This window comes from Sarcophilus harrisii, chromosome 3, assembly GCF_902635505.1.
Source record: "Sarcophilus harrisii chromosome 3, mSarHar1.11, whole genome shotgun sequence".
Lineage (NCBI taxonomy): Eukaryota > Metazoa > Chordata > Mammalia > Dasyuromorphia > Dasyuridae > Sarcophilus > Sarcophilus harrisii.
This window is the reverse complement of record NC_045428.1, coordinates 427688211-427710969: the sequence shown is the minus strand read 5'-3', so window position 1 is coordinate 427710969 and position 22759 is coordinate 427688211. Positions and strand designations below refer to the sequence as shown.

The window sequence follows — 22759 nt, the reverse complement described above, 5'->3', positions numbered from 1 at the left end:
CTCTTTCAGGTAGTATCTGGTAGATTCTATCAAATTTTTATTTTACCCTCTTGTTTTGATCATGATATTCAGGTAGCCCAAAAATTCTTAAATTATTTTTCCTTGATATATTTTCCAGGTCAACTGCTTTTTCAATGTAATATTTCATATTTTCTTCTATTTTTTCCATTCTTTTGACTTTTATTGTTTCTCCATGTCTCAGGTTGTCCTATAAAAGACTGAAACTCTGAAAAGATGTGCTTGAATCAGACAACCGAGTACTTAAAACTGATTACCTACTGGATATATGTCAATGACTCTATTAGCATATGTTTGGGGAAAATGGCCCTTCTAGTCATTGGTGCTGGTTCAATGTTTGGGGTTAAAATAATTGTAGGCAAAGATTAGAGGGTGGGGTGACAGAGGCCAGAGATTCACTTTGCGGCAGGATGAGGAGGAGAGAAGTTGGTGGCGAGCATTGTGGCAATTTGTCTTTCTCCTTCACTTCTCCCCCAAAAGACCAAGGACTTTAATTTATCCTGACTCTGGCTGATCCTGAGGCCTCCAGGTAGCTAGCTTGGACTTAACATTGTCCAGTTCTAATTTTTAAGAAATTACTTTCTTCAGTGAGCTCATCCATGAATTTTTTATATCTTCTTTACCATTTGGCCAATTCTGTTTTTGAATATATTATTTTCTTCAGTGTTTTTTATGCCTCATTTACTATTTTGTCTTTTCACAATTTCCTAACTTGCTCTCAGTTCTTTATTTTTTTTCTTTTACCATCTTCAATTTTGACAATCATTTTTAGCTCAAAAAATGTTACACTTATGTCCAATTCACATTTTTTCCCCTTTAAGGCTTTGCTTGTTAATTTTTTTAAATGAGCAAAAAAGTAAAGAATTCTGACTATAGAAAGCTACTATGGAGATAGGGAAGATCAGAACACAACGCTGGAAGAGGACAGCAAAGGCAAAATGTCTTCAGGCGAAGCCTCACAGCTGGGGGATATGAACTGATCTCTAGCTTAAATATCTCTTAGAAGAATTTTTAAAATCTTAGAGAAGATAAATGGGGAAAAGAAATGAAAGCTATTTAAGAGAGTTATGAAAATTTTGGGGGGAAAGCCAACAACTTAGAAAAGGAAGCACAGAAATTGGTTGAAGAAAACTTCTTAAAAATAAATTTGGCAAAATGAAAAATAGCCAGGTATTAAAGTCCAAAAGTCTTTAAAGTCTCCATCGCCTGGTGCTCAGCTAGCTTTCTTGTGGCCTTCAGAGGGGACTTGGTTTCAGTGGAGAGAATGAAGGAGAACAGGCCAGCCACCACATGGCTGATGAAGATGGAAATGAATCTGAGTCCAAGGGTTTGTGCTTCAGCCTCCAGCCATCACAAAGGTGGATGATGAATGAATCTGTGTCTGCCTCCTTTGGCTGAGTTTGTCTCAGCTTATATGCTCTACATTAAGTGTAAACCAATCGTATTTCTAGGAAACCATTATTTGTTGTAAGATTAAATCAATCATACTGAACTTAGACAATCATTGTTTTTATCAATTCCACTGACTTAACACCTTGTAAGAATCCTTGTTTCAAGTTCAGAGTTCTGGCCCATAACATCTCCTGCTTTCTTTTGTTTTAGAACACAGGTGGTCATGCCCTCCCTGACTTCTCAAGGAAGTGAGAACCCCAAAAAGGAGAGGTGATCTCGCTTTCCTTGACTCACAAAAAAGGGGTGAAAAAACCAAAACAGGTGATCATGCCCTCCCTGACATCTCAGGGAGATGAGAACACCAAAGGAAATGGGGAATCAAACCAGATTAGTGGGTTTCTGAAGAGTCTCATTTGAAACAGGTATACATAAATCCATCAACATGGGAGTTATTATATAACAAACAACATGAATCAACATGAGGAATTATACATGTCCATAAGTCCTAGAAACAATCCAAAACCAATCTATTGTCCATTACTTCATTGTTAAGATTCTTACAAGGTGCTAAGTGGAATTGAGGAGACAATGGTTATGTCTAGTTTAGCATTGATTTAAACCTACAACAAATAATGGTTTCCTAGTGATATAATGATTGGTATATACTCAGTGTGGGACATATAAGGAGGAGCTGTCAGGGACAGTAAGGACAAGCCCACTAGAAGTTCTAGGAGCCTCAGCCAGGATTCAGTTGAGGAGATTCAGAAGCCAGAGAAGGCAGTCGGGGAGAACTAAGGAAGACAGAGAAGTGGTGGCAGGCTATCCTGTGGAGAACACCGAAACCAAGATCCAGAAGGCCTCTAAGAAAAGCCCCAAGTGAAGGAGACAAGACTTTGAAGGAGACAATAAAGGATTTAGACTTTAACTCCTGGCTGCATTTGGGGTGATTACACTGAACTGAAAGGAAGGCTGATACCAGAAGCACCCTCCCAAGAAACCTGTTCCCAAAGAACATTACATTTTAGAGAAGAATATTACACTTCATGTGTCAGAGAATCCAATGATTCCTGCAGATTTTGAAGTTCAGCAACAGTCTTATCAACAATTTTTCATCTCAGGGAATCCAAAGATTCCTGTGGGTTTTGAAGTTCTGAGACAGTCTTATCATATCTCAGGGAATCCAATGATGCCTGCTGGTTTTGAAGTTCTGCAACAATCTTATCATGTGTCAGGAAATACAATGATTCCTGTTGGTTTTGAAGTTCTGTGACAGTCTCATTATCAGCCATAATCTTTCAGTGTCAGATGTTTCTTAGGTTTTCTTCTTTGTTTTGAGGTTTTTTTCTCTTTTTCTCTCTTCAGGTGCTCACTAGCACCCATCTGTTTCCTTCTTCATCTGTAGAGAGACAAGCAAACCCTTTCCCCCAAGCAGTTAACCTATCTGGTCCCTCCCATTTACAATTTTTGGGATTTCTTCCTCACCTAGCAATTATATTGGAGCTGCCTGTACTGGACAACACTGCCCTTTTGTCGGATTCAAAAGCCTGTATTCTCCCCAATTCTAATCCCTTTCTGCTATCTGATTGCTTTGCGGTTGATTGATCATATCAGAGTCCTGAACATCTAAAAACTCTCTGGGTGTAACCTTGGCTGCCATCACACCCCACCTGTTTTTTGTTTAAGGTCTTGGAGCTGGGCCCTGCCTCTCATTTCCCTGGGTCAATCTACATTCTGAGGCCCAGTGGAAGCCTTGGTTGCATTTTGGACATGGGGTTTTAGGTCTTCTTCTCTTACCCTGTCCTCTCACTCTATCTCTTTGCCTACATTGAGCTTTCAGATGCCCTACTTTACCACACTGAAAGCATTGACTCACTCTGGAAGTCCCTTGCCAAGAGGGACCTTGTCTTCCTATATTCTGCATTATAGCCTGGGTATAAAAGGCATTTGTGCCCACTGTGGCACAGCATCTTATGATCTCCTCTAAATGAGCATCTTTGTGCAGACCCCATATAATTCTTCTACAAACCTTATTAGCATTTTCCTTAGAAATGATTGAAGAATATAATCAATTTTCAGATGAAGAAATTAAAACATTAGAGAAATGCAAATTAAGACAACTCAGAGGAACTACTTTCCACCTCTTGGATTGGCTAAAATGACAGGAAAAAGATTATGATAAATGTTAAGAGGGCATGAGGCAAAACTGGGACACTAATCCATTAATGGAGTTGTGAATTGACCCAACCATTTTAGAGAACAATTTGGAACTATACCCAAAAGCCTATCAAACTGTTCATACCCTTGGACCCATCAGGATCTCTACTGGATCGGTATCCCAAGGAAATTATAAAGGAAGGAAAAGGACCCACTTGTACAAAAATGTTTGTAGCAACCTTTTTTGTAGTGGCAAAGAATTAGAAAGTGAATGGATGCCCATAAATTGGGGAATGACTGAATAAGTTATGGTATATGGATGTTATGGAATATTATTCTCCTTAAATGATAAGCAGGATGATTTCAGAAAAGCCTAGACTTACATGAACTGATGATATGTGAAGTGAGCAGAGCCAAAAGAACATGGTACACACTACTTTAATAAGATAATGTGATAACCAACTGTGATGGACTTGGCTCTTTTCAACAACAAAGTGATTCAAAGCAATTCCAATAGATTTAGAAAGTGCCATCCACTCTAGAGAGATAACTATGGAGACTAAATGTGGAACAAAACAGGATTTTCACCATTTTAAATTTTACTTTTGATCTGACTGATTTGATTTTTCTTGTGTAGCATGACAAATATGGAAATATATTTACAAGAACTATATATATATTTAACATCAGGTTGATTGCTATCTTGGGGAAGGAATTGGGGGAGAGAGAATTTAGAATACAAGGTTTCACAAAGGTAAATATTGAAAACTTCTTTGCATTACTTGGAAAAGATACTATTAAAAATAAAAAATTTAAAAGAATTTTATTGAAAAATTTCATATCAAAATTCCTTCATGATATTGGTCTATAGAACTTTCTTTGTTTTATTGCTCTAATTTGAGTAACAAGACAATAGTTGCATCAAAAATTTTTGGTAGTGTTTTTGTCAGTTTTTGAGAATAACATGTCATGGCAGGCATTAATAATTCTTTAAACATTTCTAATTCTCCCCAGTTGCTTTTCTCTTTAAGGTTACTTTCCATGTCCGCCAAATGTATCTTACATATGCCTATATTGTTTGCTTGTTATAATGCAAACCCTGAGAAGACAGCATAATTTGTCTTTCTTTGAAACCCCAAAGATTAGCAGGTAACTAATAAGGTACTTAATAAATGCTGGTTGATTTGCTGATAAAATTCTCCTACAGATTTATGTCAACCAATAATGTGTGTGTGTGTGTGTGTGTGTGTTTCACCCAATTTCACTTTCAAGACTGGATTTAGATCCCTTTTCATATTCAGTTAATTAATATATTTTGTATTTTTGTAAACAATCCTTTCTTTTAAATATTTTCTTCACATTCAATCACAGGCTCTATTAAAACTATTTTCTTTCTTTCTTTTTTTTTTTTTTTTTTAACTTTTTATTGAAGAACCTATGCCAGAGTAATTTTTTACAACATTATCCCTTGCACTTACTTCTATTGGTATAAATGACCCGGGAAGAAAAACAAAAATGCAAACAGTTTACATTCATTTCCCAGTGTTCCATCCTTGATCAATTGAAACTAAGTTAGATCTTCTCTTTGTCAAAGAAATCCACTTCCATCAGAATACATCCTCATACAGTATCGTTGTTGAAGTATATAATGATCTCCTGGTTCTGCTCATTTCACTCAGCAAATACTTTATTTTCTTTAGTGAACTGAGGATATCTTTAGTCATACCACTGATTGAAAAGTATAAAGAATATTTATGCCATTCTGTATTATTTTCTCTTGAAAGCACTTCACTCAGTAATATTTAAGTTTTTTTAAAGGGTTGTTTTTTGTTTTTTTTTTTTTTAGTATTTCTGGGATGTCACTACAACAATTATATTAGCTCACTTGGTATTTCTTACTCTCACTATATAATTAGAACATATCCTTTTCTAGTAAGACATAAGATCATGCCTGAGACTAGTGGTGGATGATGTTTCCCCACAAAACTTCATAGCTATTATCTATAGACAACTCCTATGAAGAAAGAGCCAGTCATCACCACCCACAGTGCAGGTAAACTAAAGCAACAAGACGCCCTAAAGGAAAGATAGAAGGCAGCATAGGTTGAATGGATAAAGCAGCTACCATCACCTAGATGATCCTCTCCCCATGAGAATGTCAATGTTGCCATTCTAGTGCCCATAGCCTGGATCCTAAAAAGCAACACCTGGGGCAATGCACCTGAGCAACTGCTCCTACAGGTTTTATCAGCACATCTATTAAAGACTCTTAAAAAGAAAATTTTTGTCACCAAAGTCCTGTAAAATAGTTTATCATTTGAAGCTGACAGGATTTTATCAGTAAAAATGACATTAGGGAAGAGAGATTACCATCTGCTTTGCAACTATAGCCTAAGGACTGTGGGACATATGATTTGTAGATGAATTCTTCCACGTCTTTTCTTCACCCATTAGAATGTAAGCTCTCTGAGAGCAGGAACTATCTTACTTTTATATTTGTGTACCCAGAGCTTGGCATCCTGCTTTACATATACTCAGTGCTTAGTAAATGCTTTATTTATTCATTCAAGTAATATCCATGATAGACTTTATCTGGCTTGTCATTTGCAAGTCAACTGATAAACTATTGTCAAATTAGGTTCACTGTAGCTTTTTCAATTGCCCTTGACAACTTATAAATATGCAAAATATCACATATAAAACAACATGAAAACCCATACTCAGGATGTTCAAATATACTATAAATGTTATAAAGGCTTAAGAAAAAATATTCATCTGTATAAATATAGGTATATAAATGCTAGTGCCTAACACAACAACAAGGGGATGGTAGGAAAAAGGAGAGTTTCTTTGGTAACCTTTTTATCAATAAGCATACTGGGCAAATATTTGCCATTATGCTACATTTTCTTTAATTCAATCATACACATACACAAAAGTTACTTTAATTTTATTTTCAAATTAATTCCATTTTAATCATACACAAAGATGACACTTGAGTTCAATTTCTATATTAACAACCTTGTATCTATCATAGTATTTATTATAGTAGTGTTAAGTCTTTTATATAACTATATATATTATATAATAGTCTTTTTTATAAAATCACCATGCCACAGACACATTTTCAGACTCTAAACACATACCGCACATTAATGTGTCTGAGGCCAAGATATGTGTTTTATTTATCTACAATCAGAGAATAGTATTCATTCATAAAGTATAATCTTTGGACAGTTTCAAATGAAATTTAATAATCAAAATAGTTTCAAATTATTTTACTTATATCATAGATGTGTATCAAGATGTTAATGAAATGCAGTTGTTGAAAATCCAGTAACAACCTTTAAAAATTAGTAGTAAATTATCAAGTACTCCATAACTACGTATTTTGTAACCTAAAGATCTTAAAAGGCAATGGATATTTAACTCAATACTATCAAGTTATAATCTGATATAATGGAAATTAAATTATGCTTTAAAATTCTATTATTTTAAACATAAAGATGATATTTTTAAATAAAATATATTCTAAATAGACATTTAATAGATTTTAATTTCAGTAATGACAATGCCTAAAAATTTTATTTACAAATATTTTACCCAATTCTATTAGATGTTTACAATTGAATTTCCAGGAAAAAAAAGGGAAGAAAATGAAGCTATAAAAGTGCAATAGTTAATAAGTAAATGACCAGAAATAAGTTTCAATAAATAAGCAAATACTTCAAATTGTCAATAATTTTCCTGAGCTCCTGATCAGCTATTGGTTTTTAAAACACAAAACGTTTTAAAAATAAATACATCTTTATAACCACTTTCAACCATTGAGACAATACCAGTTTATATAAAAGATAAAGCTTTGTAGTCTGACAACTAATTTCATAGAATCTTAGTTTCTTTCAATAATCAGTTATTTCCTTTTTCAGGAAAAAAAAATCTTAGAAAATGTTGACAATTTGATATTTTAATTAATTCTATTAAAGTGCTTCAGATTTTAGTTTAGTCATTGAACATTTACAAGAGATTTAGGACAGGAGATATTTATAATAAATAGTGCAAAGTAATTAGAAAGTAACTAGCTTTTGGTTAATCCTTCTGATTATAAATTGCATTAGTTTATCATACCCCCAATCATGCATAGACATCTAATTTACCTACTTTGTTTTCTAAAATAGATAGATTATAAAATTTAACATTAGATTGAGAATAGTTTTCAAAAAATCTCAGCTTTGCAATTGAAAAAAATATTTTAAGCATATATAATAAAACAACTTTATCTAATCTTTTTGACAATGTTTCTATAGGTGAGAAAGAAAAAAATACTATTATTTTTATTAGGAGACTATATATACTTAAATTTTATGAAAAATACTTTTAGAAATAATTAGTTTTCATAATACAGGTTAATATGTTGGAGAGAAGTATTCCATTTTTGCTTAAATACTGAAGTTATATCCATTTAGTAAGGCTTTGGTGGAGTTAATCCATAGTATTTCCATTATTTACCTTTCTTCTTGACTATCTTATTAGTTTCTTTTTCATCTTTTTTTTCTGACTTGTCAACTACTTGATATTCCTCTAAGATGGCTTTTCCAGTTTGCTTTGCTGTTCTTTTCACCACAGCTTTGATACCGATGTTATCAATATTAAATGCGGTGACACCAACATTGATGGCAGAATTCATTACATTATCTGTAGCATGACCAGCATCATCTCCATATCTTAAAAAAAAAAAAAAAATTAAGATGCAGTGAAACTACAAATCTGAATAGAACATTCCAAAATAGAATAAGATGAATAGGTAAGTTACCTTTGAAAGGAAAAAAACTCAAGTTTGTTTCAATATTATTGTTTTTAGAAGAGATTAAATCACTTATATGAAGCCAAACCATATTTTTTCCAAGAGTAAGGATATTCAGGGAAAATTAATTTCTTAAATGGCAAAACTTTTATTTCATGTGAAGTATTTACTCTGACTTAAAATTAAATATAAAAAAGCTTCACTACATTTTGAAACATGTTAATTGTGAAATTCTTTGGTTTCCTTCTTCTAAAAGTGTAATTGAATTCTCCCATTCTAAAAAATAAGTGAAGAGATAATTTTTATTTATATTTAATGTTTCTATTAATATAAGTAAAATTTCAATTAACACATTGTCAATTGTCAACTACTTATTATCCTAAGAAAATGCATTTTAATTTTAAGCAATGTCATAAATGTTAATTAAGTTCCCAGATCAGTTAACAAAAAACTTAGTAGCCCAAATAGCATAACCTATTCACTATTTATTTTTTATTTACTTTTCTTATTAACCAATTTTTAAATTTTAATTTCAATACAAAAATGGTTTAAAAAAAAACAAAACAATGCCATGTACACTATAAAACTTGTTAGGTTTCAATATAAAATAAATTTCCATTTCAAGAAAGCCTAGCTTTTCTTTATTTCCTAGATTTTATTTTGTCCTCTGCTATGTACTTTTTACTTTATTCCTCTCCCCCAGCTTCTTCCTATCCCATTCCAAATGTATGTATATGTGTATGTACACATAGATATTTATAAATATACACAAATACATGTAAAATTATAGTATGCTTATTTCTACTTGTCATCTGTTTCTCTGTGGTGGATAGCATTTCCTTCATGAGCCCAAGTCTTTCCATGTTTTTCTCAATTAACCAATATATCATTTCCTATACCACAACAAATATTCCAATCCAATCACATTCTATAAGAGACTGTCTATGAAAGTTTTTTCCACCAGTCTTCTACATTCCTTCTATTCTTGGCTGCATAGGTATTAATAAGAAAATTTTAATTTAAATTAATCAAAATTATCCATTTTACACTTCAATAATGTTCTCACCTTATAATACAGTTTAAGATCTGATACTACTGAATCTACTTCCCTTTACTTCTCTTTTCCTGGTTTCTTTGAAGTTCCTGGCCTTTGGTTCTTCTAAATAAATTTCTTTGTTATTTTTTCTCTCAGAGATATTTTTTAAGTAATTTAACTGGGAAAGCCTTAAGTAAATATATTAGCTAATTTTATTTTGGCTTTACCTACTTATGCACAATAAATATTACTTCAATTATTTAGATTTAAAGTGTTTTATAGTTATGTTCATATAGCTTTTCTGTGTTTTGGCAGATGTATTCTCAGGTATTTTATAGTGCCTAATTATTTAGGTGGTCTAAAACAATACCCAGTAATATTGCTGACTCATCCACTATTTATAATACTGTGTCTCTGGAAAAAATGCACTCCTGGTTTAAATTTACAATTCTTGCAACACACTCTTCATCCCACCCACCCACTAAGCCAAAAGTAGTGAGAATATTTTTACAACCTGCCCCACACAATCATTCTACAGTAGAGTTTTCTCTAGCTGCTTATCACTTTTTTATCTCTGCCTCCTAACTCCCTTCTCTGAGGTAGTTACTTATTTCTTTAACTCCCTTCTCTGAGGTAGTTACTTATTTCTTCCTGAAGAAATGAAATCTGTAAGTCACAATGAGAAGCTAAAGATACAAGAGAAAAGGAATGCTTCCTAGAGCAGTCTTCCAGGAGATACAAAAGATGGGACCAAAAGGCACAAATAGAAAGAACAGTCTAATGTAGATGACATGTAGAGGGTTGAAGGAGCATACTTTGTATTGCTATGGTCTTCCTGGTAAAGTCACGAGGAATGAGACAAAAGGCCAAAGAGAGATAAAAAGATAAAGAAGAGATAAATAAATAGTAGTAAATGAATATGCAAAAGAACCAGTTAACTGGGCTACATGTTATTTTCCAGCATATCTGGCACTCTGGAAACATTGTTGATGAAAGTAGCTGGCTGAGTTTATCCAAGTTTGGAGAAGAATTTTCAAGTACCAATAAGAACATGGTGCAACTTAATTCAACAGACATTAAACATCTGCTATGTACAATAGTTGAAGGGGAGTTTGGAGTTAAAAGAATATATATCATGGGGCAGCTAGGTGGTACAATGGATAGAGCACCAGCCCTGAGTTCAAATCTGGCTTCAGACACTTAACACTTCCTGTGTGACCCTAGCCAAGTCACTTAACCCCAAATTGCCTCAGCAAAAAAAAAAAAAAAAAAAAAAAAAAAAAAAAAAAAAAAGAAAGAAAAAGAAGAAAATATATATCACGATGAGGGCAAAAAGCAAGGAATAATGGTAGGAATAATGGAGTGGGAGAACTAAAAAAGGCCAGGATTCAGACTAAGGGAGATTTTAGATTACAAACTAAGGGGAATTTTAGATGTAGAAGTTCTGATTATGGGATACAAATTGTGACTATATATATATGTATAGAATGGGATCAAAATCCCTGAAAATGAAGAATTCAAAAATTGTACAGGCCAGAATATTGGAAAGATCATTAGCACAGCTGCTATAAAAATGCAGTCTCCCCCCTAGTCTCCCCCCTCCTTGCCTTTGTCTCTACTCCTTTTTCAAAAAGTTCCAGAAGTTCCCTACTACTGTCAGGATCAATTATAAAATCTTGTTTGGTATTCAAAGCCTTTTATTAAACCTCCCCTCCCCAACTCCTCACTCACCTCCTATTTCAGGTTTCTTCTATCACTCTTATGTATTTTGGGATCCAATTATATTGGTCTTGCAGTTCCTTGCACAAGACTTTCAATCTCCTGATTCTGGGTATTTACACCAGCTGTCTTTCAAGCCTGAAATTCTTTCCTTGAAAGTCATCTAGTGGCTTTCTTCAAGTTCCAGGTAAAAGCAAAAGCCTTTCCTAATATTTATTAATATTGGTGCTTTCTTTTGATATTATATCCAGTTTATCTTGTACATAATTGTTTGCATGCTGCATCAAATTCCCTGAGGATATAGCTCCTTGAGGGTATGGACTATCCTTTGCCTCCTTAATGTGCTGGTACATGGGAGGCAATTAACAAATGCTTACTGACTTGAACTATAAATGGCCAAATGGTGAGAACTGAGTGAATGGGTCTTAGAATTTAGTTTTTAAAGTAGTGGGAGTAAAACATCTCTCTATTAATTTGCCTGCTCAAAGACTGAAATCCATATCCCATAAATGCCTCCTGGCTCTACTCTAGAGGTGGATTGCGCAGTGAAAAAATGTAAGCAATATTACCTTTTATATCCTGTTTCTGAAAATTACCAGCTATGTGTCAATGAGCAATCACTAGACTTCTTTGACTTCCAATTTCTTTATCTCCAACATAGGAACGATTTGATTTTCTTTTCTTTTTTTTCCCCCTGAGGCAACTGGGGTTAAGTGACTTGGTCCAGAGTCACACACCTAGTAAGTGTTAAGTGTCTGAGGCCACATTTGAACTCAGGTCCTTCTGACTTCAGGGCTGGTGCTCTATCCACTGTGCCACCTAGCTGCAAAGATATATTCCTATTTTCACAATCTTCCTCACAAGGTTGTTTTGAGGCCTAAATGAGATAATATATGTAAATCATTTTATAGACTTTTTTTTTCTCTTAGCTGGACCCATGAGTTCATCAGCAGAGGAAGCTCCCAGTGATAAAACTATCTGCCAATACACATTATCACCTATTTTGTTCCTTAGAGAGCTCCCTGAGGATGCAGTTTTAAGTGCCTTGCCCCAGGGTCACCAAATCATTACATGACAGAGAAAGAGCTTTGAATCCAAATCTCCCTGACTTCAAGATCAGCTCTTTATTCATTAATGCAACATTTATCTCTCTTATAAGTTTTTAAAGTTATGTAAGTTAGTTGTTATGAGTATTTCCCATTGGCATCTTAAGCTTAGCTTGCCCCAAATTGAATTCATAATCATCTCTTCCAACTTCCTTAGTATTTTTGATAGCACCAACGAACTTCTTACTCAAGTTTTTATACTTCCTTCTCATTTTCTATTTGCTAAATCCTAATAATCCTACCTATATGATATGCCTCACATCTTCTCTTTCCCATTCATCATTTTAGTTCAGTTTTTTATAATCTCTTGCCTGGTTTATTCAAAAAGCTTACATATCAGTCTCCTTGCGCCAACAAATCCCTTACTCTGCTGAAAGAGTAGTCTCATCTTTCCAAATCACAAGCTTGATATTAATATACTGCTCAAAAGTTTTTCAATGTCTCTTCACTGTTGATATAAATCCCTAAGCCTGGCATTCCTTGACTTTCTACAATATAGCTCTATCCCTATTTCATGCTATTCCACTTCATGTACTCATCATTCTAATTACATTGGATTATTTTCCTTTTCCTAGTATCTACTTTCACAAGTATATCTTGGTACAGATTTCCTTCCTGGAATGGACATTCATATCTGCTTACTGAAATCTTCCTTTTAAATTAAATTCCATGAAGACTTCCTTCTCTGTTCTCTTTCTTTTCTCAATGAATCTATATGATGACCACATATTTTAAAATCAGCCAGAGTCAGGAATTCAGGTTAGGGGAAAATATTCAATCTTTATACTCAGTAGAGATGAAGAAAGATTGGAGGTAGAAGGGAATCGGCAATAGCAATGTGTGCAGCTGAGTCAAGAAGCTAGCCAGGCCAGAAGCCACGAGACCAGCAGCCACCAGAACAGAACCCAGCCAGCAGTCTCTCTGCCTCTCTTCCTGCCCCTTTGCCTCCACCCATCAAAACTGTCATCTCCTATACAACACATCAGAACTTGCACAGAGAGTGGGCGGAGGCCATTCTTTATCCAAGTATATATATTAATAAATGAGTATAGTCCAATTACTATTTAGCCTCACGTGCTTGGGACCTCAGTGCATCAACTCAAGCCTCAGCCCATTACAAATCTAATATCTTCCATTAAACTTTTCCCATGCACTATATCCTTTAAATTATACTTGTTTGTCTCTTTATCTTATCTCCTATTTATACTTTATGCTGTTTGAGAAGTCATTGTTTCTCAATTTTCATTCTTGAATATAATACATAGTACCTCACGCAAAGAAGACACTTAATTTTGATTTAATTAAGCTTGTTCTTGCAGACAAGAATGTATAGAGAAACATATAAGTTGAAATAACTTCTAACAATATGTGATAATGAATAGAGCATTACCAATGAGGAAGGAAGTCTCTAAGATCTGTCTTTGAACCTGATCTTTTTATCTCTTATCACTGATTTTTAAAAAAGGCAATTTAGAAGGCACATTGATGCACTAAAGCACAGCCGGGGTAGACTGACCATGGGGGTGGAAGTTATATCACATGAGAAACAAATCTTTTATAATATTTTGCCTACACTGACCCTCCTCTGCAATTATTTTCTATTTTATAGTTATGTTCACTTTCTTCTGTAATAGTATAAGCTTCTTGCTTTCATGTGTATGTGAGGCACTCAGAATTAAGTGACTTGCCCAGGGTCAAACAGATAGTGAAGTGTCAAGTGTCTGAAGGCACATTTGAATTCAAGTCCTCCTTACTCCAAAACTTTGGTGCTCTATCCACTGAGCCACCTAGGTGTTCCTAGTGTAAGTTTCTTAAAAAGAGACAGAAAGATGTTATGATCTTTGTATTTCCCACATCCAACATAAGTACCCTGTTCATAAGACCCTTAATAAATGTTTCTCCAATTTAATTGAATAAAAAATACCTGATGTGCTATAAGGGCTAGGAATGTTTAACCTGGAAAAAAGAAAGCAACAGAGAGGATAAGAAAGATGCCTTCCAACATATAAAAGACTATCTTGTGGAAGGATATTTTCAATGTGGTTCTAGAAGACAAGCAACACCAAGAGGCAGAATATGGGATTACATAAGGGGAAGAACTTGCAAAGCATGCTGTTCTCAAAGTCAGAATTCCTTGTCACTATAACTGTATAACAAGAGATTATATGACTAACCAGAATTTCTACATTAATACAAGACAACTTGAATACCTCTAAGGTTCTTTCTAGATCCAAGATTTTATCATTTTAGTTTTCTCTTTTTTTCTTCTGTCAAAAGCTTTTTTTTTTAACTTCTCTCAAAACTATTTCTAAGTGCTACATTATCTAAATTTAGATTAGTAGAGACTTTTCTTGAAAATATTTATAGTGGATCTTCAGACTCAGAAAGAAATTTGTTGAAATGAATGCAGAATCCCAAGTAATAGGTAGAAAATAGGAAATATATGGTTAATTATAAAGACTCCCTAGTACATAATATGGTAATAATGACTGACTCTTATTCACTCAGCTAGAACTTGCAAATTTACCAAAGGCAACTCGGTCTACTGATCTGACAAAGTACTTATCACAAACTGTGCAATATGACTGTGTAATAGAGTATTTGAAGGACTTTCCAGTAGCAAAGATGTATCTGAATTCTGTTTAATTCAATGAATTCTATAATTTAAACATTTCTTTCTCCATTGACATAGCCTTGTTCTTATTACCGGATGTTCGTAATAAGGCTGGCACTAGGAAATTTTAAAAAATCTCAGAGATCATTTAATTCAATCCATTTTCTTGTTCAGGTATCGATTCTATGATATCCCTGCTTAAAGATTTTTAGTGATGGAGAACTTACTAATGCCCAATGTAGCTCTTCTACTCTGGAATAGCTCTAATTGTTAGGAATTTTTTTCTTACACTGAACTAAAACCTGTTTTTCTGAAACTTCTACCTATTGCTCTTAGTTCTGGTTTCTGGGGACAAACAGAACAACTTTCACAAGTTCTCTCAAATGCTTGAAGACAAGGCAGCTATCATCACATCTGCTTCCTAAGTCTCATCAGTTCTCTCATCCGATTTTCAAAAGCATGGATTCCAACACACCTATCATTCTGGTAATACTGTAGTAGCTTAGATAAAAATCCAATCAGAACTTAAGGAGAATATTAATTTATTAGCCAATCAAATAACAGTATACTTCTCACAAAAGGAGAAGCTTACATTCCATGAAAATATTTTTTACTAGCATGAAATCTTACTGAATGGAAAAAAATGGGCTGGCTGTATCTCTTTAAGAATGTAAGTAGAAAAAAAAGAAGCCTGATAGAGAAATTTAGAAGCAATACAGAAAATTGAGATGAATTATTTGACAGATATTGTACTATAATTAATTAACAGTGCCAGGTTTAAGTTACTTATTGCTTTTCATGGTTGCTGTAGATCTTCAAGTTCCTATATCTAAAATAAGACAAAAATATTACTTTAACTGAGAAAATAAACTAGTCATTTATATCATTCTCTGAAAAATAGTTATAATAATCATCATAAACAATTCTGTTGAATATAATAAACCATAGGCAAAAAACAGCTGAAATTATTAATATTATAGTCATAACAACAACATAAGCCTGCATAATTCAAATATAGTCCAATACCATAATCAAAATCACAGAAAGTTTCCTTTAACATAGTTGATTTTTTCAGTCACAATTTGATTGTTATGAAATCTTGAATGTTAGCAGTAGAATACTGGCAATAAGAGGAAAAAAGCCTATACTTTTGTATATGTATTTTTCTCTTTTTTGGCATTAAAAAACATATGCAATTTTTTAAATCTCTTTTTTTTTTAATCTTGAGTTCTAAATTCTTTCCCTCTTCGCAGTTCCTCTCTCATCCAGAAAAGATCAAGCTATATGATGCCTATTATACATATGAAATCATACAAAACATATTTCCCTAGTATCCATAAGTATATATAATTAGTACAGTTTTACAAACAGTTACTCCCAATTGTGTTTTTATTTTTTCATGCATTGTTAATGGTAGTGCAGATAATACTGACAATAGTATTATCAAAAATAAAAAGAGGAGGATCAGGAATGGCTACCTATAGAAGATAGCGCATAAATACAGCTTAGAAGAAAGCTACAAATTCTGAGAGAAGGAAGTAAGAGAAGAATGATTCCACACAGAGAAGTAAACTAATGCAAAGGGATGGAGGTAGGAGATGAAGTACTAAATTACAGTAACAGCAATTAGGATAGCTGGGCTGTAAATGAAGAATAGTGATGTGAAACAAGCAGTAACCAGATTATTATGGCCTTATGCCTAACTGTGGAGTTTATATTTTAAGTTACTAGCAAGAGGAAATCACTGAAGATTCAAGGATGGGGATAAAAGAAAAGAGAGTAATGACATGAATGACATGGTCAGACTTGTCTTATTTTGACAATGCATATATTTGTAAAGCTTCCTTCCTTAACTTAAAATTTTTCTGGTTGGGAACTATTGATGTAGATAATCCAATTTATTTCTTAGGCAATTTGCCAAAACAATTTTATGGGGGGATATGGCTATGTTACACTATAATGATAGCTGATGTTGGAATCCTTACAAAGTGATAAGTCAGTTGCCTAATTTAGCAACTGGTACTTAGCAAATTCTCTAACTCAGTAATGTATTTAAGTACTCATTGGAGTTCACAAGTATGGGAGATTCACAAAGTTAACTTTGTAATTTTGTGAATTCACACCTTTGGAAGATAATATATAAAGAAGCTCTTAGCTTCAGGTTAATTAGACCGGAAGATTGACAGAAAGGGGAGCACTCTGGGACAGACACAGAGCACTCTGGGAGATTGAGAGCCAGAAGCCCTCTCTCAGAGGCAAGACAGATTCATTCCAACTTTCACCTTGGTGCTGGCTGGAGACCTTTGGAAGAAGAGAAGCTGAAGCTGGCAGAGGCAAAAGATTAGCAGCAAAAGCTCTTGGAGCCAAGGAGAGACAGGCCTCTAAGAAAGCTAATCGGGCCCCAGGAAGAAAATTCAGAAACCGGAGATAATAAAAGATTTGAACTTTTAACACCTGGCTGCATTTGAAGTGATTATTACTTTAACTGAAACTAAGGCTGCCTCCAGAAAACCTCCCCAAGAAACTGCTTCCAGAGAGAACCATTATATTATATAAAAGAAGAAGAATACCACAGCTATTAGTGTGAAGCGACACAGACCAAGACAACATTATTCGAAACTAGATTTGCAATTCAAAGAAGTAAAGTTAAAGACTTGCAAACCATATAATAATAAGAATTTTAGAGATCATTTAATCCAACCTGTTCTGTTGCAGATGAAAAAACTAAGACACTTCTGAGTTAAGTGACATGACTGTGTTAAAATTTTACTCCTCAATCTTGAGAAAAAAAATTTAATACTAGTAGAAAATAAGACTTTGGCCAAATACTTAGTAAAAGTAGTTGGACAGCTACTTTAATTCAAGATTTTTATAAATGATTTAACAAATGAACTGTTTTTATTAATAGAAAAATAAAAATTAGACTTACTTGTGTTTAACTGTATTTACAGTTTCTGAAGCAACTTTTTTAACTATGCATTTAGCCGCACACTCCATTCCTTGCCATACAGTTGAAAATCCTGAAAAATTTTTAAATGCTTAATTAGCCACAACTAAACAGATTGCTTTCTTAATTTAAATATATTTGAATCCTTTTGTTACCTTGAAGACTACTTGCTGCTACAACCATGGCACCATCCAAAGTAGATTTCCCATCTTTGTCTTTCTTAAGAGATTCTGGAACAAGTTTACTTCCATGTTTCTTGACATGTGGGGCTAATTCTCTTCCCACACAGTTTGCTATGGAACATACTCCTTCCACTAATACATGTACAAAAATAAATAGAGAGATGCTAAGGATTTTAAAAATGAACAATTATACATAGCTATACTTCTGATTTCAAAATAAAAGGCATAAATAAAAGTGATTATAATGGCTACTGTATGATTTTAAACTTTTGGGGGAGTTTATTAATACTTATAACTCTGTTTCTTTAATGCACCTTCTTGTAAAATATAAGTCCAATAGAATATAAGCATCTTGAGAACAGGGACTATTTTTCATTTTGTTTCTGTACTTCAAGAACCTGGCACTGGATAAATATTTTTTAAAATATATATAATATAATATAGGAATATATACTTATGTATATATTACATAGGACTTTAATAAAGTCCTTGTTCAATTAAAAATAAATTTAGGCTAGAAGATTTTAGCTAGTCAGCTACCAGAATTCATAAACACTTAAAAAACATATCAGAAAATATTTTCAAAAGACAGATTTGATGTTTTCTATTTTCTTTTTTTTAATTATAATAACTTTTTTATTGACAGAACCCATGCCAGGGTAATTTTTTTACAACATTATCCCTTGTACTCACTTCTGTTCCGATTTTTCCCCTGTCTCCCTCCACCCCCTCCCCTAGATGGCAAGCAGTCCTACATATGTTGAATATGTCGCAGTATATCCTAGATACAATATATGTGTGCGGAACCAAACAGTTCTCTTGTTGCACAGGAAGAATTGGATTCAGAAGGTAAAAATAACCCGGTAAGAAAAACAAAAATGCAAACAGTTTACACTCATTTCCCAGTGTTCTTTCTTTGGGTGTAGCTGCTTCTGTCCATCATTGATCAATTGAAACAGAGTTAGATCTTCTCTTTGTCAAAGAAATCCACCTCTATCAGAATACATCTTCATACAGTATCGTTGTTGAGATATATAATGATTTCCTGGTTCTGCCCATTTCACTCAGCATCAGTTCATGTAAATCTCTCCAGGCCTCTCTGTATACATCCTGCTGGTCATTTCTTACAAAACAATAATATTCCATAACATTCATATGCCACAATTTACCCAACCATTCTCCAATTGATGGCATTCATTCATTTTCCAGTTTCTAGCTACTACAAACAGGGCTGCTACAAACATTTTGGCACATATAGGTCCCTTTCCCTTCTTTAGTAGCTCCTTGGGATACAAGCCCAGTAGTAGCACTGCTGGGTCAAGGGTATGCACAGTTTGATAACTTTTGGGGCATAATTCAGATTACTCTCCAGAATGGTTGGATTCGTTCACAACTCCACCAACAATGCATCAGTGTCCCAGTTTTCCCACATCCCCTCCAACATTCATCGTTATTTTTTTCTGTCATCTTAGCCAATGTGACAGGTGTGTAGTGGTATCTCAGAGTTGTCTTAATTTGCATTTCTCTGATTAATAGTGATTTGGAACACTCTTTCATATGAGTGGTAATAGTTTCAATTTCATCATCTGAAAATTGTCTGTTCATATCCTTTGACCATTTATCAATTGAAGAATGGCTTGGTTTCTTATAAATTAGAGTCAATTCTCTATATATTTTGGAAATGAGGCCTTTATCAGAAACTTTAACTGAGGAGATGTTTTCCCAGTTTGTTGCTTCCCTTCTAATCTTGTTTGCATTAGTTTTGTTTGTACAAAAGCTTTTTAATTTGATGTAATCAAAATTTTCTATTTTGTGATCAATAATGGTCTCTAGTTCATCTTTGGTCACAAATTTCTTCTTCCTCCACAGGTCTGAGAGATAAACTATCCTATGTTCCTCTAATTTATTTATAATCTCGTTCTTTATGACTAAATCATGGACCCATTTTGATCTTACCATGGTATACGGTGTTAAGTGTGAGTCCATGCCTAATTTCTGCCATACTAGTTTCCAGTTATCCCAGAAGTTTTTGTCAAATAATAAATTCTTATCCCAAAGTTAGGATCTTTGGGTTTGTCAAACACTAGATTGCTATAGCTGACTATTCTGTCTTGTGAACCTAACCTGTTCCACTGATCAACTAATCTATTTTTTTAGCCAATACCAAATGGTTTTGGTGACTGCTGCTTTATAATATAGTTTTAGATCAGGTACAGCTAGGGCCACCTTCATTTGATTTTTTTTTTTTTATTAATTCCCTTGAGGTTCTCAACCTTTTTATTATTCCATATGAATTTTGTTGTTATTTTTTCTAGATCATTAAAATATTTTCTTGGAAGTCTGATTGGTATAGCACTAAATAAATAGATTAATTTAGGGAGTATTGTCATCTTTATTATATTCGCTCAGCTTATCTAAGAGCACTTAATATTTTTCCAATTATTTAAGTCTGACTTTATTTGCGTGGAAAGTTTTTTGTAATTTTACTCATATAACTCCTGACTTTCCTTTGGTAGATAGATTCCCAAATATTTTATGCGGTCGACAGTTATTTTGAATGGAATTTCTCTTTGTATCTCTTGCTGTTGGATTTTGTTGGTGATGTATAAAAATGCTGAGGATTTATGGGGATTTATTTTATACCCTGCAACTTTGCTAAAGTTATGAATTATTTCTAATAGCTTTTTAGTAGAATCTCTGGGGTTCTCTAAGTGTACCATCATATTATCTGCAAAGAGTGATAGCTTGATTTCTTCATTGCCTACTTTAATTCCTTTAATCTCTTTCTCAACTCTTATTGCTGAGGCTAGTGTTTCTAATACAATATTGAATAATAATGGTGATAGTGGGCAACCTTGCTTCACTCCAGATCTTAACCAGGAAAGGTTCCAATTTTTCCCCACTGCATATGATGCTTACTGACAGTTTTAAATATATGTTCCTGACTATTTGAAGAAAAAGTCCATTTATTCCTATACTCTCAAGTGTTTTTATTAGGAATGGATGTTGGATTTTATCAAATGCTTTTTCTACATTTATTGAGATGATTATATGGTTTTTGTTAGTTTCGTTATTGATATAGTCAATTATGCTAATAGTTTTCCTAATATTGAACCAGCCCTGCATTCCTGGTATAAATCCTACTTGGTCAGAGTGTATTATCCTGGGGATGATTTTCTATAATCTTTTTGATAATATTTTGTTTAAGATTTTAGCATCAATATTCATTAGGGAGATTGGTCTATAATTTTCTTTCTCTGTTTTCAGCCTACCTGGTTTAGGTATCAGTACCATGTCTGTGTTGTAAAAGGAGTTTGGTAGGACTCCTTCAATCCCTATTTTTTCAAATAGTTTATATAGCATTGGAGTTAGTTGTTCTTTTAATGTTTGGTAGAATTCACATGTAAATCCATCTGGTCCTGGGGATTTTTTTCTTAGGGAATTGGTTAATAGCTTGTTCTATTTCTTTTTCTAAGATGGGAGTGTTTAGGATATTTACTTCTTCCTCTGTTAATCTGGGCAAGCTATATTTTTGAAGGTATTCTTCCATTTCATTTAAATTGTCGAATTTATTGCCATAAAGTTGGGCAAAGTAATTCCTAATTATTGCTCCAATTTCCTCTTCGTTAGTGGCAAGTTCTCCCTTTTCATTTTTAAGACTAGATGTTTTCTATTTTCTCAATAAAGTTACTTCATCCCAAATGTTCATTAATAAAGTCAACCACTTTTTCTTTGACAAAGAGACCTAACTCAGTTTCGATTGATCAGTGATGGACAGAAGCAGATAAACCCAAAGAAAGAACAATGTATGTATGTAATGAATGTAAACTGTCTGCATTTTTGTTTTTCTTACCGGGTTATTTTTACCTTCTGAATCCAATTCTCCTTGTGCAACAAGAAAACTGTTTGGTTCTGCACACATATATTGTATCTAAGATATACTGCAACATATTTAACATATATAGGACTGCTTGCCATCTAGGGGAGGAGGTAGAGGGAGAGAGGAGAAAAATTGGAACAGAAGTGAGTGCAAGGGATAAATAATGTTGTAAAAAATTACCCTGCCATAGGTTCTGTCAATAAAAAGTTATTATAATAAAAAATAAATAAATAAAAGCCAGAATCTTACCAAAAAAAAAAAAAAAAAAAAAAACCCAACACATACACACACACACACACACACACACACACACACAAACAAATAAAAAAATAAAGTCAACCAATGTGGAAATGCTTTTGAATGTCCTTTTTTCCCTCTAAAGGTAAAAAAAAAAAAAAAAAAGTATAATATAATTACCTAGGAACTGACTGACTTTCACTGCTCCTCCTGTAGCCTGTTTTGCTATATTAAGTCCCTTGGACACAGCTGGACTAACTTCCAGTGGTTTTTCTTCAGGCTCAATATGGTCTCGAAGTTTTGAGGCTCCTTTATGGATTGCTTTCCCAGTAAGTTCAGCTCCTCTAACTAAACCCCAACTCAGCCAGGATGCACCTTTGGAAGAGAAAGAAAACAAAAGGAAAAAGAAAAGAAAGTAAATAAAAGAAAAAGGGGAAAAAGGAAAAAAAAGACAGTGTATGTTACTGGGACACCAGTTATACTTTTAAGCCTTTATAACATCAACTTATAACAAACAATCAATTAACAAGTTCTTAACAAGCAACTACTATATGTGAGGCACTGTGCTAGATAGAATATAAAGAAAGATAAATCCCTACTCACAAGGAGCTCATGTCAAGAGAAAAATGAGAAGTTCAGAAATAGTCAGGATAGCTGGACTAAATTCTCA

At 33.6% G+C, this 22759-nt stretch overlaps 1 protein-coding gene across 6 annotated transcripts in view; it reads right to left on the bottom strand.

The window, feature by feature from the left end:
* Positions 1-8011: 8011 nt before the first annotated feature.
* Positions 8012-22759, bottom strand: part of SPART (spartin) — a 55426-nt gene continuing 40678 nt past the window's right edge. For 5 of the 6 annotated variants that reach the window (XM_031960695.1, XM_031960698.1, XM_023499206.2 and 2 more), the window contains 4 exons: positions 22270-22464; positions 17946-18104; positions 17773-17863; positions 8012-8288 (listed from right to left, as the gene is read on the bottom strand). In XM_031960695.1, the coding sequence (XP_031816555.1) occupies positions 8066-8288; positions 17773-17863; positions 17946-18104; positions 22270-22464 (668 nt within the window). In that variant the 3' untranslated portion in view covers positions 8012-8065. Of the gene's footprint in view, positions 8289-15629; positions 15673-17772; positions 17864-17945; positions 18105-22269; positions 22465-22759 lie in introns of all 6 variants that reach the window. The other variant, XM_031960699.1, reaches the window with a different exon arrangement.